The sequence below is a fragment of the Podarcis raffonei genome, chromosome 14 (assembly GCF_027172205.1).
Source record: "Podarcis raffonei isolate rPodRaf1 chromosome 14, rPodRaf1.pri, whole genome shotgun sequence".
Taxonomy (NCBI): domain Eukaryota; kingdom Metazoa; phylum Chordata; class Lepidosauria; order Squamata; family Lacertidae; genus Podarcis; species Podarcis raffonei.
In genome coordinates, this window is record NC_070615.1 from 35387159 (window position 1) to 35408092 (window position 20934).

Genomic DNA, 20934 nt, shown 5'->3' on the forward strand with positions numbered 1-20934 from the left:
AGCTGAGTTTTAAGAAGGGCATGTATAAGAAATGGAAGAAAAAGGAAATCACAAAGGAGAGTATACACAAGTAGCCAATAGTCACAGGGAGAAAGTCGGGCAGGACAAAGTTCAGAATGAGCTCAGGCTTGCAAGAGAGGCTAAAAATAATTGTAAAAGGTATCTTCGGCTACATTTGAAGCAAGTGGAAGAACAAGCAAGTAGTAGGTCCTTTGCGTAGGGAAGACGGAGAAATGCTACTGGGTGACAGAGAGAAGGCAGAACTGCTCAACACCTACTTGCCTCTGTCTTCATCCCAAAGGAACCTGGTGATAACAGAACAAATGATGCAAAGTGGGAGCTGCAGCCCAAGATAGGGAAAGAGGTGGCTACTTTAAATGAATTCAGATCTTCAGGGCCTGATGACCTGCACCCAAGGGTACTAAAGAAGCTTGTGGATGTAATCTCAGAGCCTCTGTCTATGATCATTGAGAATTCTTGGAGACCAAGACTGGAGGCAGGCAGATGCTGTCCCCATCTGATTGGATGGCCAGCTGTAATGGGGCACCCCATAGCCGCCTTTGACTGGACTTAACCATTGAGGGGTCCTTTACTTTTACCTTTTGTTTTAGTTGAAATTCCTGCATTGCAGGGAGTTAGATTAAATGACCCTCTGAGTCTCTTCTAAGTCTACAATTCTATGATTTTATTGTCTCATGTCAAAGCCCAGGGTAATGAGATGTGTCTTTAGCATTTGCCCAAAGCTGCACAGGCTGATTTCATCTTACGCAGCTTTTACAAACATGATCGCAGCTTTACACGTATCGTCAAAACTTGGGAAGCAAAAAAAGGGGGTAGGACAGCAGGAAAAACCCCATAGAAGGGCCACCCAAGATTTCACAGGATCCCCCTGCTTATAAAGTGGTTTCCATGTCATGTTTTCCAGCCATGGAAGGAACATTTTAAGCCTTGCTTACCGGACTCTGGGAAGGTCACACAAGGCTTCTGGAATCATAGAACTGTAGAGTTGGAAGGGACCCCATGAGTCAATGCAGGAATCTTTTGCCTACCCTGGGGCTCGAACCCATGGGATTCAGATCCTTGTGCTCTTACCAGCTGAACTATCCTGCTGTCCTAATTCCCCCGCAAGATCCATTATGGCTAGTAGCAACTTTCTGATTTATTGGAAATCTCACATATCTGCACTGCAGCTTTATATCTCCCTTTTCATCTGGCTAAGAGATTGTCCTGCAAAGACGCCTGCCTCCAGTTTGCAACACTTCCTAGAAGCTATTTGTTCCACTCACCAGAGACAGGAGCCAGGTCACAACTGCAGGGTAGATGCTAGCTGCTGCCAAGGGGGTTCCGGGAAAGAAGCTGGTCTGCTGGCAGCAAGGGGCAACCTGTCCGCAGCTAGATAACCAAATGGTCATGAGCAGCATCTCTCTTTTGGCGCCTTTTGGGGTGGGTAGCATGTTGACAGGGGCAAGGTAGGAGGCCTCCTGTTAAAAGAGAGCGGGGATATCAAACTCAAACAACAATTGCACCACACCTGTAAAGCACTCTGATAACTACCTTAGACAGTCGGCTTCCCACAAAGAATTATGAGAGCTGTAGTCTGTTAAAAATGCTAAGAGTTAATAGGAGACCCCCTAGCTTCCCTCCCAAAGCTACAATTCCCAAAATTTCCTGTGAAGAGGGAGTGACCGTTAAACCACTCTTGGAAGTGTTGATTTGGGAGGGGAATTCTTCAAGGACTAGATGGGTCATTGGCCTGCAAGCTCTTCTTATGGTCTCTGTAGAAAATGTGAGGAAATAAATCAAACTTTCTGGTGAAAGAATACAAAAGGTGGACTTAAAGGACTGTCATTTTGGCTTTGGGATACAGAACAGTTAAGATTTGGAGAGGTTTCTAGAAGATTGCTTATGGACAGGTCTAAGCGTATCCTTCGCTGTTATTTTCACCCCAGCTTTGGTCATGGCAACTTAGCAGGCAATCACTGACGAGTGGCAAATTACTGACTGCAGACATCTGCCAAATGATACATCTGCTGCACACTTCTAAATGGGAACTGACTTCTCTAGGCAGTTTAGCAGTTCCGGAGAAATCCTCCGGCAGCCAGCGGCTCCCTTTGCCTTTTTGGTGAGATGTCTCCACCTTTGCACACTCCATAGGAGCCATGTGTGAAAACAAGAGGGCACAGAGAATGCACTGGGTGACTGAGTTTTGGGCTGGTCACAGAAACTGCTGAAACTTAATGCAAGTCTCAAAGCACTTCTTTGATTGAGTAGATAGTAGCAGCAGCAGCACTGTTATTATTAAAATGTATATGCCACACTTTGTCAAAAGGTCCACAGGGCAATCTAGATCATAGAAGATAATAAACTATATCAATACATAACTTTACATTCATACCAAAAAATGAAAGCTATTATATAAATACAAGTCATAAAAATAAGCAACACATATTTCTAGATAATACAAAATAGTAGAATCCAGCACCTCAGGGTGGCCCTGATTCAATCCAGTGTGATCCCGGGACCCAAATAAATTCAGAGGCCTTGCACATTATTTAATTAGGGTTTAAAACCCTAATTAAATATGTGATTAGATGGCCTGTAAGCATCTCCACTCCTCCTCTCCTCTCCACTGGACTGCCCCTCCCCGATCACTCCAGATAGACCTCATTCAACCTGGGGTTGCCTCAACCCAATTCGGCTGAATCCCGGGTTAACCCAAACTGACCCAATTCAATTCACGATCCAGGTAGTACACAGACCTGCTACATAATTTCTAATACATAATGAACATAATAAATGCATACTAAGCAGCTATATAATATACACACGTTCAGAAAGAGACGTATTTCCTTATGTGCCCTTCCGAGGATCACAGAACAGCTGTCTATGTGAGGCTTCATTCATTTTATCCTAACAACCACCTTGTGAAGCAGATTAGTCAGAAAGGCAAGTCAACCTGCCCAAGGCTGCCTAGGGAGCTTCACAGCTATATCGGCACAAGACCACCAAGTAAACTGGAGACTCTAGCAGCAAGGCCACATTCTCACCCTGGACTACTGAGGGCAGTTCTAAGATAAGGTTACCAGATGTCCCCGTTTCCCGGGGACAGTCCCCAGATTTACAAATCAGTCCCTATACAAAATCCATTGAAGTTATAAAGTGTCCCCAGATTCATTGAAACAAATTTGGTAATCTTATTCTAAGACAGAGCAGCATTGTCTTGGTAATGGCCTGAGATGTTACAGGTGTTCTTCAGCCCATCGCAATCAGATGACCTGAGGGACCAATTCAGGCCTAGCTAGCCTTTTTACGTAACTGCTGTTCCAGGCTTGGCTCCTCAGTTTGAGCCACTCACCACTGACGGAAGCTGCTGAAAATATCTTCCCTCTGAAGAACATGACCACAGGCCCATCTTTGGCCATGCCATCTGCCTGTGATGCTCTGGATATTCCGGCCCATGGAGCCCACAATAGCAGTTGGCTGAGGTCTGACGGAGGCGTCTCAGTCGCCTACTGAAATCAGATTGAAGGGAGATCTCTGGGAGATTTGAAGTAGATTGGCAAGGATTCTGACACCCAGCCGTTAGGAAATTACACTGCTTAGACTGCTGAAAGCTTAGGGTAACCAGGAATGGGCTTTTATGCAGAATGTGTTTGTGGATTTTGTGGTTCTAGTAAAACACAAAGCAGATCCCAGAAGCCTGGAGTCTGCCTTCCTTGCTCCAGAAGAAGAGTCAAACCTTACAACCCAGTCATCAACACTGATTTATTTAGAGCATTTGTTCCCCACTCTTCTGCCAAAAAGGGTGCCAGAACAGCTTACACACAATCAATTAAAACAAGACAGTTCCTGCCTACAGGCGTACAATCTAAAAAAGTGTCACACAAGGGGAAAGGGACAAGGGAAGGGGGCACCGATTCTTAAGTAGTAGTTATTATAATCATCAGCTGGCATAGAAACAGCTCAGGGAAGGTGGTGCCTGAAGGAACCGGTCTGTTGGCAAAGTCTTTTGGCAATGAGCCCTGCTTCTCATCTCTCCCACGGAGGGAGCCTGGTGGAATGGCTGCTGCCAGGTGACACTTGAGGAAGAGAAAGATTTGTGTGCACCAATGTTTTTATCTGTAATATTGGCATACCAGCATTAATAACAAGTTATTTCAGTGTGTGTGTGTGTGTGTTATGTGATATTGCCTGATCTGGCAATCAGCCAGTGGCTGGATCTTGTAGCGGTAATTTAATACCAGCCCACTTCTGGTCATGTGGTACAGCGGTTAGAGGAACATCCAGCAGGAAGGCTCCAGACTGTCAGTAATTTGTGGGAGTCAAGTGCCTTCTGGGAAAATTAGATGTGTGCAATTGAAGAAGGGATTCAAGCGCTCTGTTGGCAACAGATCATCTTTTTAAAAAGTAACAGGCTTTTTGCGGTTAGGAAAGTGACAGGGAAAATGCATTGAAAAACATGGAGGGAATGAATGATTAACAGAAAGATAGACGAATGCCATGCAAAGCAGGGTGAATGATTATTGCTGTATGATCTCCCTACAAACAAACAAAAATGAATGCTGTATAAAAGAGCAGTTCTAATGTAACTTGTGCCCGCACTTTGTGCAAGCAAATCAGGATGAATGCTCAATAAGTAGGTTGTTAGGAGGAGCCCCTAGTTCTAAATTGCTAGTGTTCAGGATGGGATACAAAGCAGTGTGCTGCCCTGTCTGTCCGTTGTGCAAATTGGACTGGAAGCACCACCGACACAACCCTGCTTCCTCTGCATTGCTTATGCCCATGAACTCAGGAGTTAAGTCAGTCTCTCCAATGAGATGCAGCTAATTTTTATTACTGAATAAAAACATTTTGGAAATGTCAACTGTGTGTTTCTTTCCATTCTTTGGGGAAGGCTAAAATAATGACAATGCCATCTGTTCACAGATCCAAAGTTCCACATTAAGTTGTAAAATAAACCCTGGAACCTCGGTGACAATTGCTTTGTGACGGCAAAAAGAGTAATAATAATAATAATCCTGCATTCAACGGGCCGGACACACCGTAATTAGAGAAGAAACTGGCCGTAAAGAAATGGGCAATACTGACAGTAATGGTCTAAACGGTCTTCCAGTTAATGCACTTTACTATGGAATTCTGCATTCCGTAAAACTAGCAGTTGCCTCCATATTAAGCATGGTGGGGTCACTGATCTGCAACATACGACTCCGTTAGGACAGCATTGAGATTTCTGGATCTCAGCTGTGCTGCATTTTGTTTTCAAATGGGCAATGGACCTCAAAGGGAAGTAATTGAAAAATGTAGGCAAAATATGGCTTCAGATATTTAAAATGCCAAAACGAGTGCTTAATTTGCTGAACTATGTAGCTTCTTTCATTATACTTTTTTCCCAAACATATTTATTGAAATTTTCAAAGGATTACAAAAGTATAAAAAGAAAAAAGAGGAAAAAAAGAAAAAACACAAAAAGCAAAATACAAAAATAAAACAGTGATTAAAAACAATTCCACCTTCTTTCACTTAACTTTCATTTACTTATTTCCCGGACTTCCTCGCCTCTCCCTTTTTTGTATTCCAATTCAATTTGTTGATTCACCAAATCCTTTCCCACTTTCCTTATCTTAATCTTCCATTGTCTTAATCTATTTTCATCATTATCTTATACCATAATAAAGAAGAAAAACCTTAAAATTCAAAACTTTTATTTTTACTAATTTCTCATATCCATTATATTCTTACCTAATCCTATAAACATTTATACTAAAGCGAAGCCATTTCCTTTCAAACATCCTTCTATCGTTCATCAAATATATAAAACAGTCCTAATAGTCCAATAAAGAGAGTAAAACAATCCAATCTTCATCCAGCGTCCCCTCCCCCTGGTTCCGGATTCTTTCATTATACTTTTGTGGCTGTGAGTATACAGTGATCTCATAACAGAGCGGGGGGGGCAGATCAGCTGTTGGGTTCAAATTCTGCTCAATCTTCCACTTTCTAGTCCTTATAGTTGCAACAATATAGTACTCTAGGAATAGGAAGGGGCGGCTACAATGCCTTGTATATCTTCTTCCTCCATGTGCCATGACCACCAGAAATAGAAAAAAATATGCCAAAAAGTTTTTTTAAAAAAAAAGCATAATAATTTATGCAAAATATGAACTTGCACAGATAGACATGGAGTTGTTCCTCCTCAGGTGCCCACAAACATGGCTGCCTATGATTGATGCCTTTGTATGCTACTTTCCCATCCAAATTCTCTTATCTACTGCACCACACTGCCCAGGAATATACAAATGCATGCACATTTGTATGGTAAACTCTCAAAGAGAGACTAATCTGTTGTTCTTGTTATTGTTACTAAGGAGACCTGGGTGACAAAAAAAACCCAACCAACCACGTTTAAAAGCCTTGTTGGAAAAGGAAAACCTTCAGGTAGGTGCCAAAAAGACAACAGAGACAGCATTGTTTTAAACTGTTTAAAATATTGTGTTTCAATGTTGGGACCTGCCCTGGGACCTTGAAGTGAAGGGCAGGTAATAAAAACATACAGGAATAAATAATATTTAAGGGGAGGGAATTCCGAAGGATTAGGTGCCACAACACTAAAGACTCGATTCCTATATCATGCGTAACAGACCTTTTGATAAGGTGTAATCTACAGACGGGCCTCACCCGCTCAGCACAGTGATCGATGGGGTATATAAGGGGTGAGATGATCTTTCTGGCATCCTACCCCAAGCTGTAGGGGGCTTGATATATCAGAACCAGCATCTTGAACTCAGCCTGCTAACTAATTCATCTGTGCAACAGTTCCTGCTCTGCTTGGTGATAAGGGTGCATGAAATTCCCTTGCAAAGTGGTGTCTGGGGTTTCGCTCTGGGGAAACTTGCTTTACTCAGTGCCTCTCCTTTGTCAGCCTCTTCTGAAAGATTCCAGCGATGCAGTTGGATCAGCACATGGGGACCTCTGCTGGCCACCCAATCAATATGGACAAAAGTGTAGAGTGTAGTCCTTTTTTAAAAAATAAAGCTCACGGCAGCTTTCCCCTTAAGTCAAAGCAACAAGTAGTTTGGGCTGTCAAACTCTATCAGGAATAGCTTCCATAAGAAAGCTAAAAGGTCATTTAAATCAACTCCGAGATGAAGCAAGACTTAGAAGAGACTTAATTCTTCATATCTTTATAAGGTCATTAAAAAAAAATTCTAATTAGAGAAACAGAACCAGAAGGAGGTTGAACTGGGGAGAGCCTCAGGGGTTTCGTGTATTTCATTCTCATAATTGGGAAAACTGGCAAAGGCTCATCTGTGACAAAAGAGGTTAAGCTGAGCTCCTTCCTAGCATGTCTAACCTCACATCTCCCATTAAAAAAAAGTGCACCATGTTGATTCTTAGGTCCCAAATCCAGTAATAAAGCCGTCCTGGATCCCACTCAACATGTGCAGACCCAGACACTTACTTCTGAGAAAGAAAGGGAGCTGAAAGGACTACAAACCTGAAGGGGAAAGGAAGGGAGTTTAAATCCAAATATTCTGGGATACCACAACACCAATGATTTACTCTTAAAGCAGGCTTACAAGTTAGCTCAAGGAAGTGATTACCCCATTAAGAATTGTGCCTGTGTCATTTTGTGGCCTAGCAGAAAAATGGATGTTTTGAAAGGCTTTCCCGACACGCTCCCCAAAAGCAGTTTCTGGTGACCATGCAACTGTGCGTTTACGCGCCTGATTTAATTCATCTGTTAATTTATCAAAAATCAACCAGAATGAGTGTTGGAGCTCTGATTACCTCGCTGCCAAATTCCATTTTTATACAACCAGCCACAGAACTGAATCTGAACACAGATTAGCTCCCAATTTAGCTCGACCAGACCAAATTTAATTCACAGTTAACATTTCCGCAACGTCAAAAGGAACAGAAGCAGAAAAGGGATTCCACAAAAGAACAGAGGGCTCTGCCTCCCTATAGGCAGCAAAGAGGGGTGAGCTAAGGATAGAGAGAGCGCACAATGACTAGATTTCCCTCCTGGCACTAAATGAGCCGAGACCATTAATGTAATTGCTAATGTACTTTTATTTTTATTTTATTTTTTTTGAACAAGAAGAAGAGTGTTACTTTCTAAGCACCTTCATTAGGCAGTGAAGGGCTTCTAAGCTCCTCCAGTGTAATTACCATTCAACTCAATTACTGAGATGTATTATGAACGACCAGCAAGATTACAGTATTCCAGGTCTAGGGGAGTCACTCCTAATCTACATGCCGGGCCACACCAGAATGACATAAAAGAACCACGAGGCAACCTTGAGAAATAAAGAAAAGAATTTAAGCCTCCCTTGGGAGCACAAAGCTCTTCCTCATGGTAGAGGTTGCCTACATGATTCACTGCTCTGGCCTTGAAACAACAGAGCATCAGCTTTGCATGCAGTAAGTGATAGGTTCAATCCTGAACATCTCCAGATATGGCTGGGATAGTGCTCTTCCTGAAATCTTGGAAAGCCACTGCCAGTCAGTGTAGACAATACTGAGCTAGATGGACCAATGGTCTGACTCTGTATAAGACAGATTCCTGTGTTCCTAAAAGGAGTAGTCCAAAGGCCAGCTGGGCTAAACATTCCTCCCCACTTCTACTCTTGCAGGAACATTTTCTGCTTGCAAAAGGGTGAGGGAAATTTTTCATCCATTTTCAAGTGGGTGGAGATAACAATAAAAATAATTTAATTTCAAAAATGGGAGGAAGTAATCACCATTTTGAGAAAACGTGGTAGGGGGTTCCAGTTTTGTTTTGAAAACACTCTGTAAAGCTCCACTACCCCGATCAAGAGGGGGCAAAGTCACAAAGAGCAACCCAGTGGCAAAGAAATCTACGAAATGACTCAATAGTCACTGATGTTCCATCGTTACTCTGCATCAGCCCCAAGAGAATTGTTGTATCATGGTTGTGTCATCAGGATTGCATTGGTTAAAAAAAAAAAACCCCACAATGATGCTGCTTCCAATCATGGTGATTCCGATAAATAATCATCAAGAAATCATGGTGATTTTGATAAATGACCTTCAAGAAATGATCAATCATCAGGACTGATTGCATCATTCCAAGAAAGATTGCAACTGTATCACCGCCAATGGCATTTGCTTAATTCCTAGGGGCATTGCTGGTAAGTAAGTAAATAAATAAATGGCTGCCTCCACTGTCCCCGCCCCCCAAATATATATTTTATCATCCACTATGAAATAATGATGTTATTTGGCATGTCCTTCTGACCCATCCCTACCCACCAACCTCCCAAAACGAGAGAAAAACTCTGGGCCAAGCACATTACAGCGCGACCAATTTCCACACCAAAAAGAGGACCAAAGAGGTCAAGGATTGGCATAAGTTGTGCATATGTTAATTTATATGTACACATTCAAATTCAGAAATATAATTTAAACAGAAACATGATATATGTCACCACAGTGTGCTTGCTCAGTCTTCCTGGGGACTGGCAACTTCAAGGCTCCTCCTGCTGTCCCTTCTGATGGTTCTTTATCTTTAAATCAAACTAGGACCAGGTAGCCCTTCAAATAAGAGGGCTGTCATCTGTAAATAAAGCCCCATGGCCACCTTAACACTTCAGCCCAGGAATCATGGGAACCTGCCTTATACTAAGTCAGACCATTAGTCTATCTAGCTTAGTACTGTCTGCACTGACTGGCAGTGGCTCTCTAGGATTTTAGGCAGGATTATCTCCCTGCTGCGCCGTAGGACCTTCTGTATGCAAAGCAGATGCTCTACCATTGAACCACAGCTCCATCCCTTAAGACTTAGACTTTGGACTAATGTAAACAGCCCTGTGGTTGGGTTTTTATGTAGACAGAGAAGTAGCCAGCAGGCAAAAGGTAAAAAATGGGGCTGAGAATGGACTGTTTGTCAGAAACCAGATCAGGAAGATGGATTGGGAGGGCAAGAAACAGAAGACCCAGTCACGGATGAGGCGAGGTGAACGTTTGGTTAGGCCTGCCCAAAAACGGCACATCCAATAATCAACTTGAAAAAAGGGGCACTGTGGAAATGTGGTGCCTCAAAATTTATTTATATTTCTCTTAGTCATGCTCCTTTCCAAATCTCTAAGGACACAGCTGCCAAATTATAACTGCTTTGGTTTCACATGTCAAAACAATTTAATTCTTCAATCTGTGCATGAATCAAAAAGAAGAAGGGAAGAATATTCCAATCTGAGATGCAGAAAGCACGGCTGTCAGACCTGTCTTGAAAAGGACAGCTGCATGTGGACCAGTGATGCCACTGCCTCTTCCCTTTCTAAATGTTTTATTAGCAGATGTTTATGAAGAATAAGGAGCTGTCAGACAGAAGAGGCATGCGTGGATTGCAAGCTGTGTGGAGCTCTTCAGAACCTGCCACTGTGCTAACGGTGTATTGTGAAGTTAGCTGTAAGTGAAAGAGTTCTCTTTTTATTATTGATTTATACAGAAGAATCGAGTCCACTGATCAGATTTGCAGATGACACAAACCTGTGGAGGGCTGCTAAAATAAAAAATAAGACTCTGTAGGATACGGTTGAATATGAAATGATCTTGATAAATGACAGAACTGCAGAGAAAGGGAAACTGAATGAAGACAGATGTAAAATATCAGAGAGTGTGAGATTGTAGACTCAACAGCTCATTCTTTTCTTCTTTTGGGTCAACAAGAGAACAGGCACTTTTCAGCCTGAACATGCAATGCTCCTACTTGGTTACAGCTGACATGACCCTGGTCTAAAGAACAACTCGGAGACCTAAAGGTGAAAGCTGACCCAAAGCAATGGCATGTTCCAAGATTCAGATGAAGCCCTGGCTGGCAAAGAGGAGTGAATGGCAGATCTAGAAGTCAGTGAGTGGATAGCCTTCAACCAGTGGCTAGGGACCCTGTACTATGTAAGTCACAGCCTGGTCCAAGGTGGATCATGACAGCAGCATTACCACCATGCAAATATTTGGTTTAAAAAAAAAAAGGAAAGGGATCCCTAAATGCGTGTTTACGTTAAAGGTTGGTCCTGAGTTTGAAAAGATGGGAGACTACTAGCCTAAACCATTTGATGAGTTGTTCTGCTAACTGCCCAAGATGTCTCATTCCACTCCAGAAACCTGCTCTTCAGAGCTGGAAGGGATATCGTAAGGTTACTGCTGGGGACAGGCCCACTGAAATTAATGAACCCAAGTTAGTCTTGCTCATTAATTTCAGTGGGTCTTCTCTCGGTAGGACTAACATTGGATGCAACCCAAGATATAGAGAGCCCCAGGGCAGAATATTTGAGCAGCCAATTGAGATCTCACAATTTTAGCTTTGTACTTTATTGAAGGCACTGGTTACCATTTGGGAGCTGTCCGTAGTCCTGAAGGCCTAGTGGTAAACCAGGGGACAACTTCTGATAGTAGTGTGCATGTGTGTCACATAACTAAATGCTCCTCCAGAAAACAAACAAACCTGGAAAATGACCATGCTGTTAAGAAGTTTAGGCTTAGAACCCTGTTCCCTGACATACTGATTTTATTATGAGCATGGAATTTGTTGTACAGAGCAGCATTCAGTTATGAGAGCCAGAAGACAACCAGGGTTGGAAGGGTTCCAGCCAGAAGACAACCAGGGTTGGAAGGAAGCACAAGATCCCTTTGAGAAGAAGGCTGCTCTCTGGCTATTCTGTGCTACTGACCGTATGGAATAAGATGGGGGTCTGTTCTGCCATGGGCTGCTTTCCAGTGGTGGAATGCTGAGGTTTTAAGTTTTCCAGCTGCTCCTTGAGCCTCTGTTTCCTGTGCTTCTCTTCTGCCTGCTTTTCTTTTTGGCTTTCTTCTGTCCTACAAAATGCAAGGAGAGGGACATCATGTTGCATTTTTATTCCAGTTACATGGTGACCTTGCCACCTCCCACAACCACTTGGTTGGCTTCAAGAGAAGATGAAACAAATTCATAGAAAACAAAGCTATCAATGGCTACTAGCCAGGGTGACTATGTTTTACCTCCACTGTTAGAGGCCGTATGCCACTTAATGTCAGTTGCTGGGACTCACAAGTGAAGAGAGAGCTGCTGAACTCAGGTCCTGTGCTTTTGAGATTCCCATGGGCATCTGGCTGACCACTGTGAAAACCAGGTTGTTGGACTACATGGACCTTTGGTCTAATCCAGCTGGCTCATCCTACGTTCTTCCAGTGTCATACCTGGCCCTGACCTTGTGCCATACACTGTGTCCTCAAAGGGCAAGCCAGATGCTCCACCACTCAAGGGCCTTGAGGAACAGGCAGCATCTCTTGGAACCAAGGCTGAAAAGCTCCTTGAAGGGCCTCCTAGTCTCTGGATCATGTTTTGGATTTTGACCTTGATTTATTGAACACAGAAACCATCCTAATTTCACTTTCATCCAACCCATCTCCTTTTTCTTATTTCCCAAGCTAGGCTTTCCTTAACTGCCCCCAATCCCTGTGTCCCATATGCCACTGACTAGGGTACACTTCTTATTACACATTAGACTAAACGACCATCATCTACTGTTCTGAGCTGGTGTTATTTGATTGTTAAAGCATCAGGCCCGAAGTACAGAGAGATGGTCCTTTATCTGCTGAGTGCTGCTTGTATGAAAATTGCTTATAATTGGAAGAATTCCCAGAATCCCCATACTGGACAACTGGCTAAATAAAGGATGGGACGCAGCTTGCATGGTCAAACAAACCAATATCATCAGAATTGAGAGAAGGCAAGCAGGATTATGACCGTTTTGCTGAAAAATTGATCAGCTTTATTCTCTACTAAGGGAATAAGATACAGGGGGAAAATGAATCCAGATTCATCGTTGTTGTTGTTATTAAATTTATATACTACCCATCCTAAGATCACAGGGCGGTTGTTGGGAGTGCTTTGAAGCCAGATTGAATTTATAATTGTAAATAACCTTTAAAGGATTAAAACAATATTTAATTTTGTATTCTTTTTCATTGACTAAAAGTGAGGCTATTTTGATGAAGATTTTTAGTGTATGATAAAACAGTAGTTAACTTTGGGGTTTTTTTGTCAGTTGTGTTATGATGTCAACATGGTTTTTGTGTTTATACAATTTTTATTCGTATTATAAAAGGAGCAGGTCCAGGGTGAAAAGGCCCAGGTTCAAACCTCCACTTAGTCATGAAGCTTTCTGGGTGACCTTAGGCATTCACTCTCTTTCAGGCTAATCTACCTCACAGGGTCGTTGTGAGGATTAAGGAGTCATGTAGGTCAACCTAATTTCCTTGAAGGGAAGGCGAGATATACTGTAAATACAGTTGATATCTAAAGAATATTCCAGGCTACCTTGGGTATCCTGTGTCTTTGTCTGTAGAGTCTTGAGGTGTCTCTCTGTTTGACCCTTTCTTGGTTTCTCCCTTGAGTTCTCTTGAGCTCCTTGCCACACTGTTAAGATCCAGAGCGGGGAAGCTTCTTGCACTAGATTCTGAATTCCCTGACCCCCTGGAGGTGGGTCTCCTCAGTTTTAGGCTCTGTCTTCTCCTGACTCCCAGCTGGTCATTTTCTTCTGAGCTCTTGAGATTCTGGCACTTTTCCTTGTCCTGGGCAACAGATGAAGACTGAGATATCTTGCGAAAGTAGCGAAGCTGCTGCAGCAGAAAGCTTTTCGCAGTGCAACCCTTGCTGTGAATGAAAGCAAAAGAGCTGCTCAGTCAAGCCTTACCTAAAAGATCCTAACTCCGTGGGAGTTGGTTTGAACCGTTTTCTGCCTCACTGCCTGGTCAGGGCATTAAGATCAGCAAATTGAACCCAGTTACCCAGCCTGGTCATTATTAGCTTGTGGAAACACAGAGGAGGGCTCTACCACTGGCAGCAGGAGCATTATAGAATGCCCTCTCTGTTGACATACTCTCCGTATTGGCATACCACCAGCTTTTGAAGATGCACTTGTTCAGGCAACTTTCTGAACCTGAACTTCTTGACCCAATTGTTCTTTGAATTGCTTTAATTGTCATGATTTTAAACAGGCTTTTGTAAAAAACAAACAAAAAACCACAAATTAATTCTGGGTGTTTTTAATGTTCTCATGGAATTGCTTTATTTTGTATTTAAATTATGTCTGGGTTTTAAAATTGATTTCTTGCTCACCAAAACAAGATGTTCTGAGCATGTAACACCAATCCTGACTGCACTGGCTGGCAATTAGTTTCCAGGCCCAATTCAAAGTGCTGGTGTTGACCTATGAAGACTTCCATGGCTAAGGACCTCAATACCATAAGGACTGCCACTCCCCATACAAACTGATCTGGACCCTGCACTTGTCATCTGAGGTCCTTCTCTATGTCCCCCCTCCCTGAGAGTTTGGAGGGTGGCAACACAAGAATGAGCCTTTTCTGCGGTAGCTCCCTTTCTGTGGAATGTTCTTCCCAGAAAGGCACCATTATTGCATGCCTTTAGGTGCCAGGCAAAAACATTTCTCTTTACCCAGACCTTTGGCCATTAAATAATATATGGCTAGTTAAAAGTGAGGGGACTGTTATTATGAATATTTTATCATTACGCTGTCTATCATTAAGCTTTGTATTATGTTTTGATCATTATGCACTGTAGAATCATAGAATTGTAGAGTTGGAAGGGACCATCACCTAGTTCAACCCCCTGCAATGCAAGAATAAAATGTGTTCCTAATGCTGTATGCCTCCCTGGGGTCTTTTGATAAAGGGTGGTATAGACATTGAAATACAACAACAACAACAACAACAACACTTGCAAACCACCTAGAAGCCATTTGGGTATGTAAGTGGACTACAGTGTTGTTGTTGTTGTTGCTGTTGTTGTTGTTATGCAAATCAGTGCAAGATGTCATGCAGGGTAATGAAGACCTGGGAGCTGAAACAAAATGTTGCAGTCTGTCCTCACCGTCTAACAGGAATGCTGCTGTTCAAGCTTCCAGCTGACATCCATGCCCTCCCCTAAGATATTATAAGCTGTAAGGGGATGAAAGAAGATATTCTGCTCCCATCCACCCCCAGCCTTCTTTTCCAAGAGATGCCGACATTCTGTAGCTACTGAGCATGCTCACTCATCGTAGGGCAGTTTTGTATGTTTTGCTCTATTTCTCTCAGCAGTGATCACACAAGTTCATTATGAAAGGAAGCAATCCCACTGTAATACAGCTGAAGGGCTGTGCGTCTGCTATGATATCGTGAGAGAGAGAGAGAACGCACAGAATTCAGATTCATGAGCTTCTCAGGGCCAGCAACACTTTTAGCAGCATACCTTAAGACACTTTGCCCAGTTGCTGTTGACCTGTGGCAGTTCCTCATTTGTGGAATGCCTTCCCTAATGAAGCTCATCTGTCTCCCTCTTTAGTGACTTCAAAGAGGAATTAAAAACACTCCTATTTACCCAGGGCTCTGATGACTGAAAGACACAGTTCACTCAAGGCACTCCTCCAAAACACACTGTTCCTGGCAACCCTGAGATCACTGCTTGAGAGAATGTTTTCCACCATTTTTAGAATGCTTTTAAAAATATTTTTCATTATTGATGTGTTTGCCACCCTGGGCTCCTTCAGGAGGAAGGGCAGGATAGGAAACCTGTTTCATACAGGAACACTCACAAAAGAGCCCAGATCAGCTGCAGTGCAGTTGGCAAACCTGAGTTTGGTGCCAGATAATCTGTGAAAAGGCCCTTAGTGTTCAGTTTTTAAAAGCCAATTTAGCAGCGCTTGTAAAGCTCTGTGTCAGTTGGTCTTCCTTGTGACTGAAGAAGAGGCCTGGCTCTGGAAAGGCATCTAATTCTTGTCACGTTAGCAGTTCATGGAAATGTGGGATGTCTTTATTCTGTACCGTGATGGCTGAGGAAACTCTTTCATCCCCTCTTCCACTTTCTCTCGGTCTGTCACTTCCATTTCCTCCTCCTCCTCTTCATCTGTGGAGCTGCCACTCGAGCTACAAAGTGAACGAGAAATCCCATTAATGCTTCATTACTGATTGCTCCTGTTCTCTATCACAATACCCAAAGACTGGATCAGAGCGTTCAGGCCACCAGATATTGTTCGTAACAAGTTCAATGCAAACTGGGAGTTGAAGAGGCATTTCTGCAGCAGATATCCAGGAGACATGGGGGGGGGGGGGGGTTGCTCAGTGGGAAGACAGGGGAAGGCAAGCACTACTATGCTATAAGATCTACTATCCTGTAATATTACATATGTCTGTTCTACTGATGAAGCCTAGGATGGCGAAAAAAGGCAAATATTCCGGAAATCCTTGTCTTAGACTCTGTGAAAGGATTCTGTGGAACAGTAACAACCCTTCATGTGGATTATTGGACTCTATAAACAGACAGGTGGTATAGATACTTATACATGTATGGACCTTATGCATGAACTGACTAGAGAATGAACTGATCCTCTGGGTCTTCTGTTTTTTTTGTTGAACTTTGAGACTTCTGTGGAAATCTACAATTTGATACAATGAATAGTATACCTTATTTATTCAAAAGTACAGCCGGTTACGTCTTGTGTGTTTATTGAGTATGTTTCACGTAACCGTAGGTTTGTTGTTGTTGTTTTGCTCTTTAGCATAGGCCACTGGTCACTGGTGGAGAAGCTTTCTTTAGTCTGAGGGCCGCATTCCCTTGTGGGCAAACTCCTGGGGGGCCACATGTAAATGATGGATTAAGCCAGAGGCAAAAGTGAGGAGAACAACAATCTTGTAACCCTTGCCTTTATGTGGAAGGTTGCATTCCAGCCACACAAATGCCATGGGTTTCTTTTACCCCTACACACACACACACACACACACACACACACACCTCTTGATCATCCATCTAGATATGCAAGAAGCAGTATTGCAGCTCAAGGACACATTCCAGGAAGGCAGAAGCACTTGAGAAAGGGTGGAGTACGTCCAGTTTCAGAAGTGGCCTGGGGGCAAGGAGTTGTGGCCTGGAATGTGTCCTGAGGGCTGGACAGAGAAGTCTGGAGGGCCACTTTTGGACCTGATGTACTTGAAACTCACTTCTGAAAACAGCACACATAATGAAGTGAACAGCATTGCTTCCGCATACCTCTAAAAGGGTTCTTCCGCACAATCTGATGTAGTCGGAACTACAAAGGAATATTGTGTGCCCTTTCATGCTCAGAACTCAGTTTTTTAATAGTTAGAAGAGCTGCCTTGCAATTTTATTTTATTTTTACCCACAGAATATTACAGGCAATTGCATGAATGACTACTTTATATTTATGGCTTATGATAACAGGCAATGTAATTAAGCCCCTTTGCCCATGGTCTACAGTAACCTCCTCCTAACTCTTGATTAATATTGCCCTTGGGCCTTTTTCATCTCCCTTTACTATTCTGGTGCTGGGAATCCTTCAATCTCAAGGAGAAAACAAATCAGCAGCTCCCCTGAGATCCTCTGTCAGAATGGTTCAGTACTGCGTTCCCAGAATTCACAGAGAGGCATCATTCAGCACTAGTGCATTTAAAAACCAATTCTGCTATTTCAGAGACAATAAAAACTGGTTTCCCAGTTTGCGTTTTCTTAAAATCAGCCTTGGTCATGAGATGGAGTGTGACAGGGGAATCTGAATTGAATTCATATTGCCATATTAAATACAAAGATCAACAGAACTGCAGTATGTGGACATAAGACAGGGATGGGGAAGCTATGGCCTTCCAGATGTTGATGGGTACAAACTCCCATCAAACCCACTAAGCAGGGCCAATTACCAGGGAATGCTGAGAGCTGGAGTCCAACAACATAGAGTCATAGCTTCCCCAGCCCTGGCACAAGATGATTCAACAAAACTGGCTGTCTAAAGGGGAAAAAATATCCACCATTTCTCAGTTAATCTTGAGTTATGTTGGATACAACTTTATGAGCAAAACATAGCCTTTGTATGACATGGGCCTCTCACAGAAAGGGAGAATATATTTACAGCAAGCTGCCATATACCAAGTCACAGATGACTGGTCCATCTTGGTCAGTACTGTCTACAATGACTGGCAGCAGCTTCCTAGAGTTTCAGGCAGGAGTCTTTCCCAACCCTACCTGAAGATCAGATGTTGTGGAACTACAGCTCCCATCATCCCTGGCCATTGGCCATGCTTGCTGGGGCTGACGGGAATTGCAATTAGTTCAGCAACATTGTGTGTGGGGGGGTCCCCCACACCTGCTGTAGACACTGGGTGTTGAACCTGAGACCTTCTGCATGCAAAGCAGATGTGCTACAAGTGCTCAGGACTTACTTCAGAACCTGGACTTGTATGCCTGCTTGTAAGGATTCACTTGGCAGGTACAAGACACAGGGCCTTTTTATATGGAAGTCCTCAGACTACGGAAATCCCCAATTAAATGTGTATGGTCTCAGCACAACCAACCTTTGGCCTTACCTGCACCATACATTTAACACACTATAATACTACTATAAACAGTTATGGCTCCCCCCCCCCAAATTGTGGGAACTGTAGTTTGTTCAGGGTGCTGTGAGTTGTTAAGAGATCCCCATTCCCCTCAAAGAGCTGAGAGAAGCCCAGCAACCAGCCCAGATTTGTGAAGGGTGTTTTCCGGGACTGCCAACCAGTTAAAATAACGATGTTGCTTGATAAAGTCAGTTCAGTTTAAATGCATTTTCATGGTGTCAGACTCTCACAATATAGGTAGCTTTCTGCAAAAGAGAAGAAAGTGTACAATAACATGCACAAGCTACTCCTCATCTCCAGAAGAAAAGGCCATCTTTTCTCTCTCTCTCTCTCTCTCTCTCTCTCTCTCTCTCTCTCTCTCTCTCTTTCATTCCAACAAAATGCCAGAACCAACTCAATATCCCCTTGACTTGCAGCCCCACTGATCAAAATGAGCCCCTGCTAGCTGACCAACAATAGCTCTAATTCATTAACCTACCATTTATACTGATTACTGCTGACAGTCCTGGTATTTCCCACACAATTCTTCCACTGGAAATCAAAGGTCTGGCTCCATCAGACATGTGTCTAATGAGAAGGAAAAGAGGCCCTGCCAAGCTGGAAAAGGACCTAAGAAGCTGCCTTGTGCCAAGTCAGGCCAACGGATGAACAATAGGAGAGATTTGATTTGGTTCACATTCAAATGTGAACCTACCTAATTTGCACTTTGTGAAACATCATGCAAACCAAAACGCAACCATCCTTCAAAATTCAAACTTTTCAAAATTTTGCAGTGCTGTTCTCCAGCCAAGCAGTGCGCACAAAAAGGCATAAAGCACAAAGATGCATACATCAGTGAGGGGGGGAAACATACAAAAATGCCTTATATTAGAGAAAATTGCTCTACAAATATGTGCTTTTGGGGCAAAATTGCATACAAACACGTGTCTACTAGGACAAAATTTGCACTAAAATGCTGGTGAGTTTTCATGAGGACTTTTAAAGAAATCAATCAATCACAAACCAATGTGGAAACATGGAGAACTAAATGTAAGACTGGGAAAAGGAAAAGCAGAGAGAAACAAAAACTGAGATTTGTCCATCCCTATCTACTCCAGATGCCACAGAGGACTCAGGAATGTGTCTTTCCCATAATCTCTCCCTCATCCTTTTCAATAGTGATTCCATTGCACTTGAGACCTTCTTCAGCAGGCATGGGGGAACCTCTGGCCCTTCAGATATTGCTGAACTACTGCTCCATTCAGTGCCAGCAAGAATGGTCAAGGGCCAGGATGATGGAGCTGTAGTTTAGCAAAATCTGTGAGCCAGAGGTTCTCCACACCAGTTCAACCGCCTAAGCATGTGTCCTGCCATTGAGCTACGTGCTCCTGGAATACAGTACTGGTCTCATGAGGTGGCTACTGCAGCTCCTCCACCTTCAGTTGTTGTTAAGCCCTAGGATGGATTAAAACATCCCATATGATGATGTTAGTTCTCACACTACAAGGGTGGTGTTTGCTTCTTCACTGCCTCTGATCCCACAGATGTTAACATGCTGGCAATTACCTTTGCTGCTCATCAGCCAACGACTCAGACCTCTGAGATGTTGTTTCCCTTAGATCAATATATACCGTTGGAGGCTCTGGAAAACGTTGCAGTTCAATTGGAGGAAGGCTTTGGCCGTTCGTCCATGATGCCAGGATGGGTACATCTCTTGGGAATACAAATCATTGTGTCAGTGGATTATCCACCATCACAAAGTAAGGCACAAAATAGATTTTGTTAAAAGAATTTCTAAACATAACAAGAAGTCTGTTGTATAATGTTCTAGAAAAGAAAGCATCTCCTATTGAATTTTGTCCATGACAGGCATGTCTACATTACAAATTTAAACCAATTGCAAAATGGTTTAGTTGACACTGCTCCTACACAAGGAGAGCCAGAAACTGCAGTACTTTGCAGAGGCTAAGAAGAAGAAAATGCTTAATTTTAAGAGGTCTTATTGGGGACAGGAGATGCTATGACACTTAAACCAGCCTTACATCCTTGGCCCAGTCCTGGAAACTACCCTTTCTTTTGTTGGAAGTCTTTATCATAAGCATTGACGTCAGGTGTGTACAAAAATGAATTCTTAAAGGCTTGAGGACCTACCTCCCATCTCCCTGGCACTCACTGAAGTTGGGAAACTTGGCAAGGCACCTCCTGCGGTGAGAGAAAAATGCCCTTGACTGCTTGAGGCATAGCTCTTCTAGCTTTCCCATGAGCCTTGTTTGTGACTGAGCCCTGACAGCTTCTGAAGGTGAAATAAAGAAGAGAAACACTCAGTCCAGCTGCCAGAAAGAATTTCAATGTTAGCATCATTATGATTTCCCCAAAGGACACGAATGGGAGGGATGGTAAAGTGAGCGATGTCTTTATTCAAGAAAACTAGAAATTAAATCAGGCTTCCCAAAAGTGAAGTGCCAGACCACCAAGAGAGGTGCACACAGAAGCCTGGCCGGGGGGCGAGGGGTGGGGGGACAATGCACAGGGAGGTTGGAATCTATTGCAATC

General features: G+C 43.1%; 1 protein-coding gene across 1 annotated transcript in view; it reads right to left on the reverse strand.

The window, feature by feature from the left end:
• The window catches only part of DNAAF8 (dynein axonemal assembly factor 8), an 89678-nt gene that overhangs the window by 58316 nt on the left and 10428 nt on the right, over nucleotides 1-20934 (reverse strand). The window contains exons 6-11 of the mRNA XM_053364160.1: nucleotides 20533-20674; nucleotides 19948-20094; nucleotides 15823-15924; nucleotides 13319-13654; nucleotides 11691-11835; nucleotides 1287-1481 (exon numbers count right to left, since the gene is read on the reverse strand). Of these exons, the coding sequence (XP_053220135.1) occupies nucleotides 1287-1481; nucleotides 11691-11835; nucleotides 13319-13654; nucleotides 15823-15924; nucleotides 19948-20094; nucleotides 20533-20674 (1067 nt within the window). The remainder of the gene's footprint in view (nucleotides 1-1286; nucleotides 1482-11690; nucleotides 11836-13318; nucleotides 13655-15822; nucleotides 15925-19947; nucleotides 20095-20532; nucleotides 20675-20934) is intronic.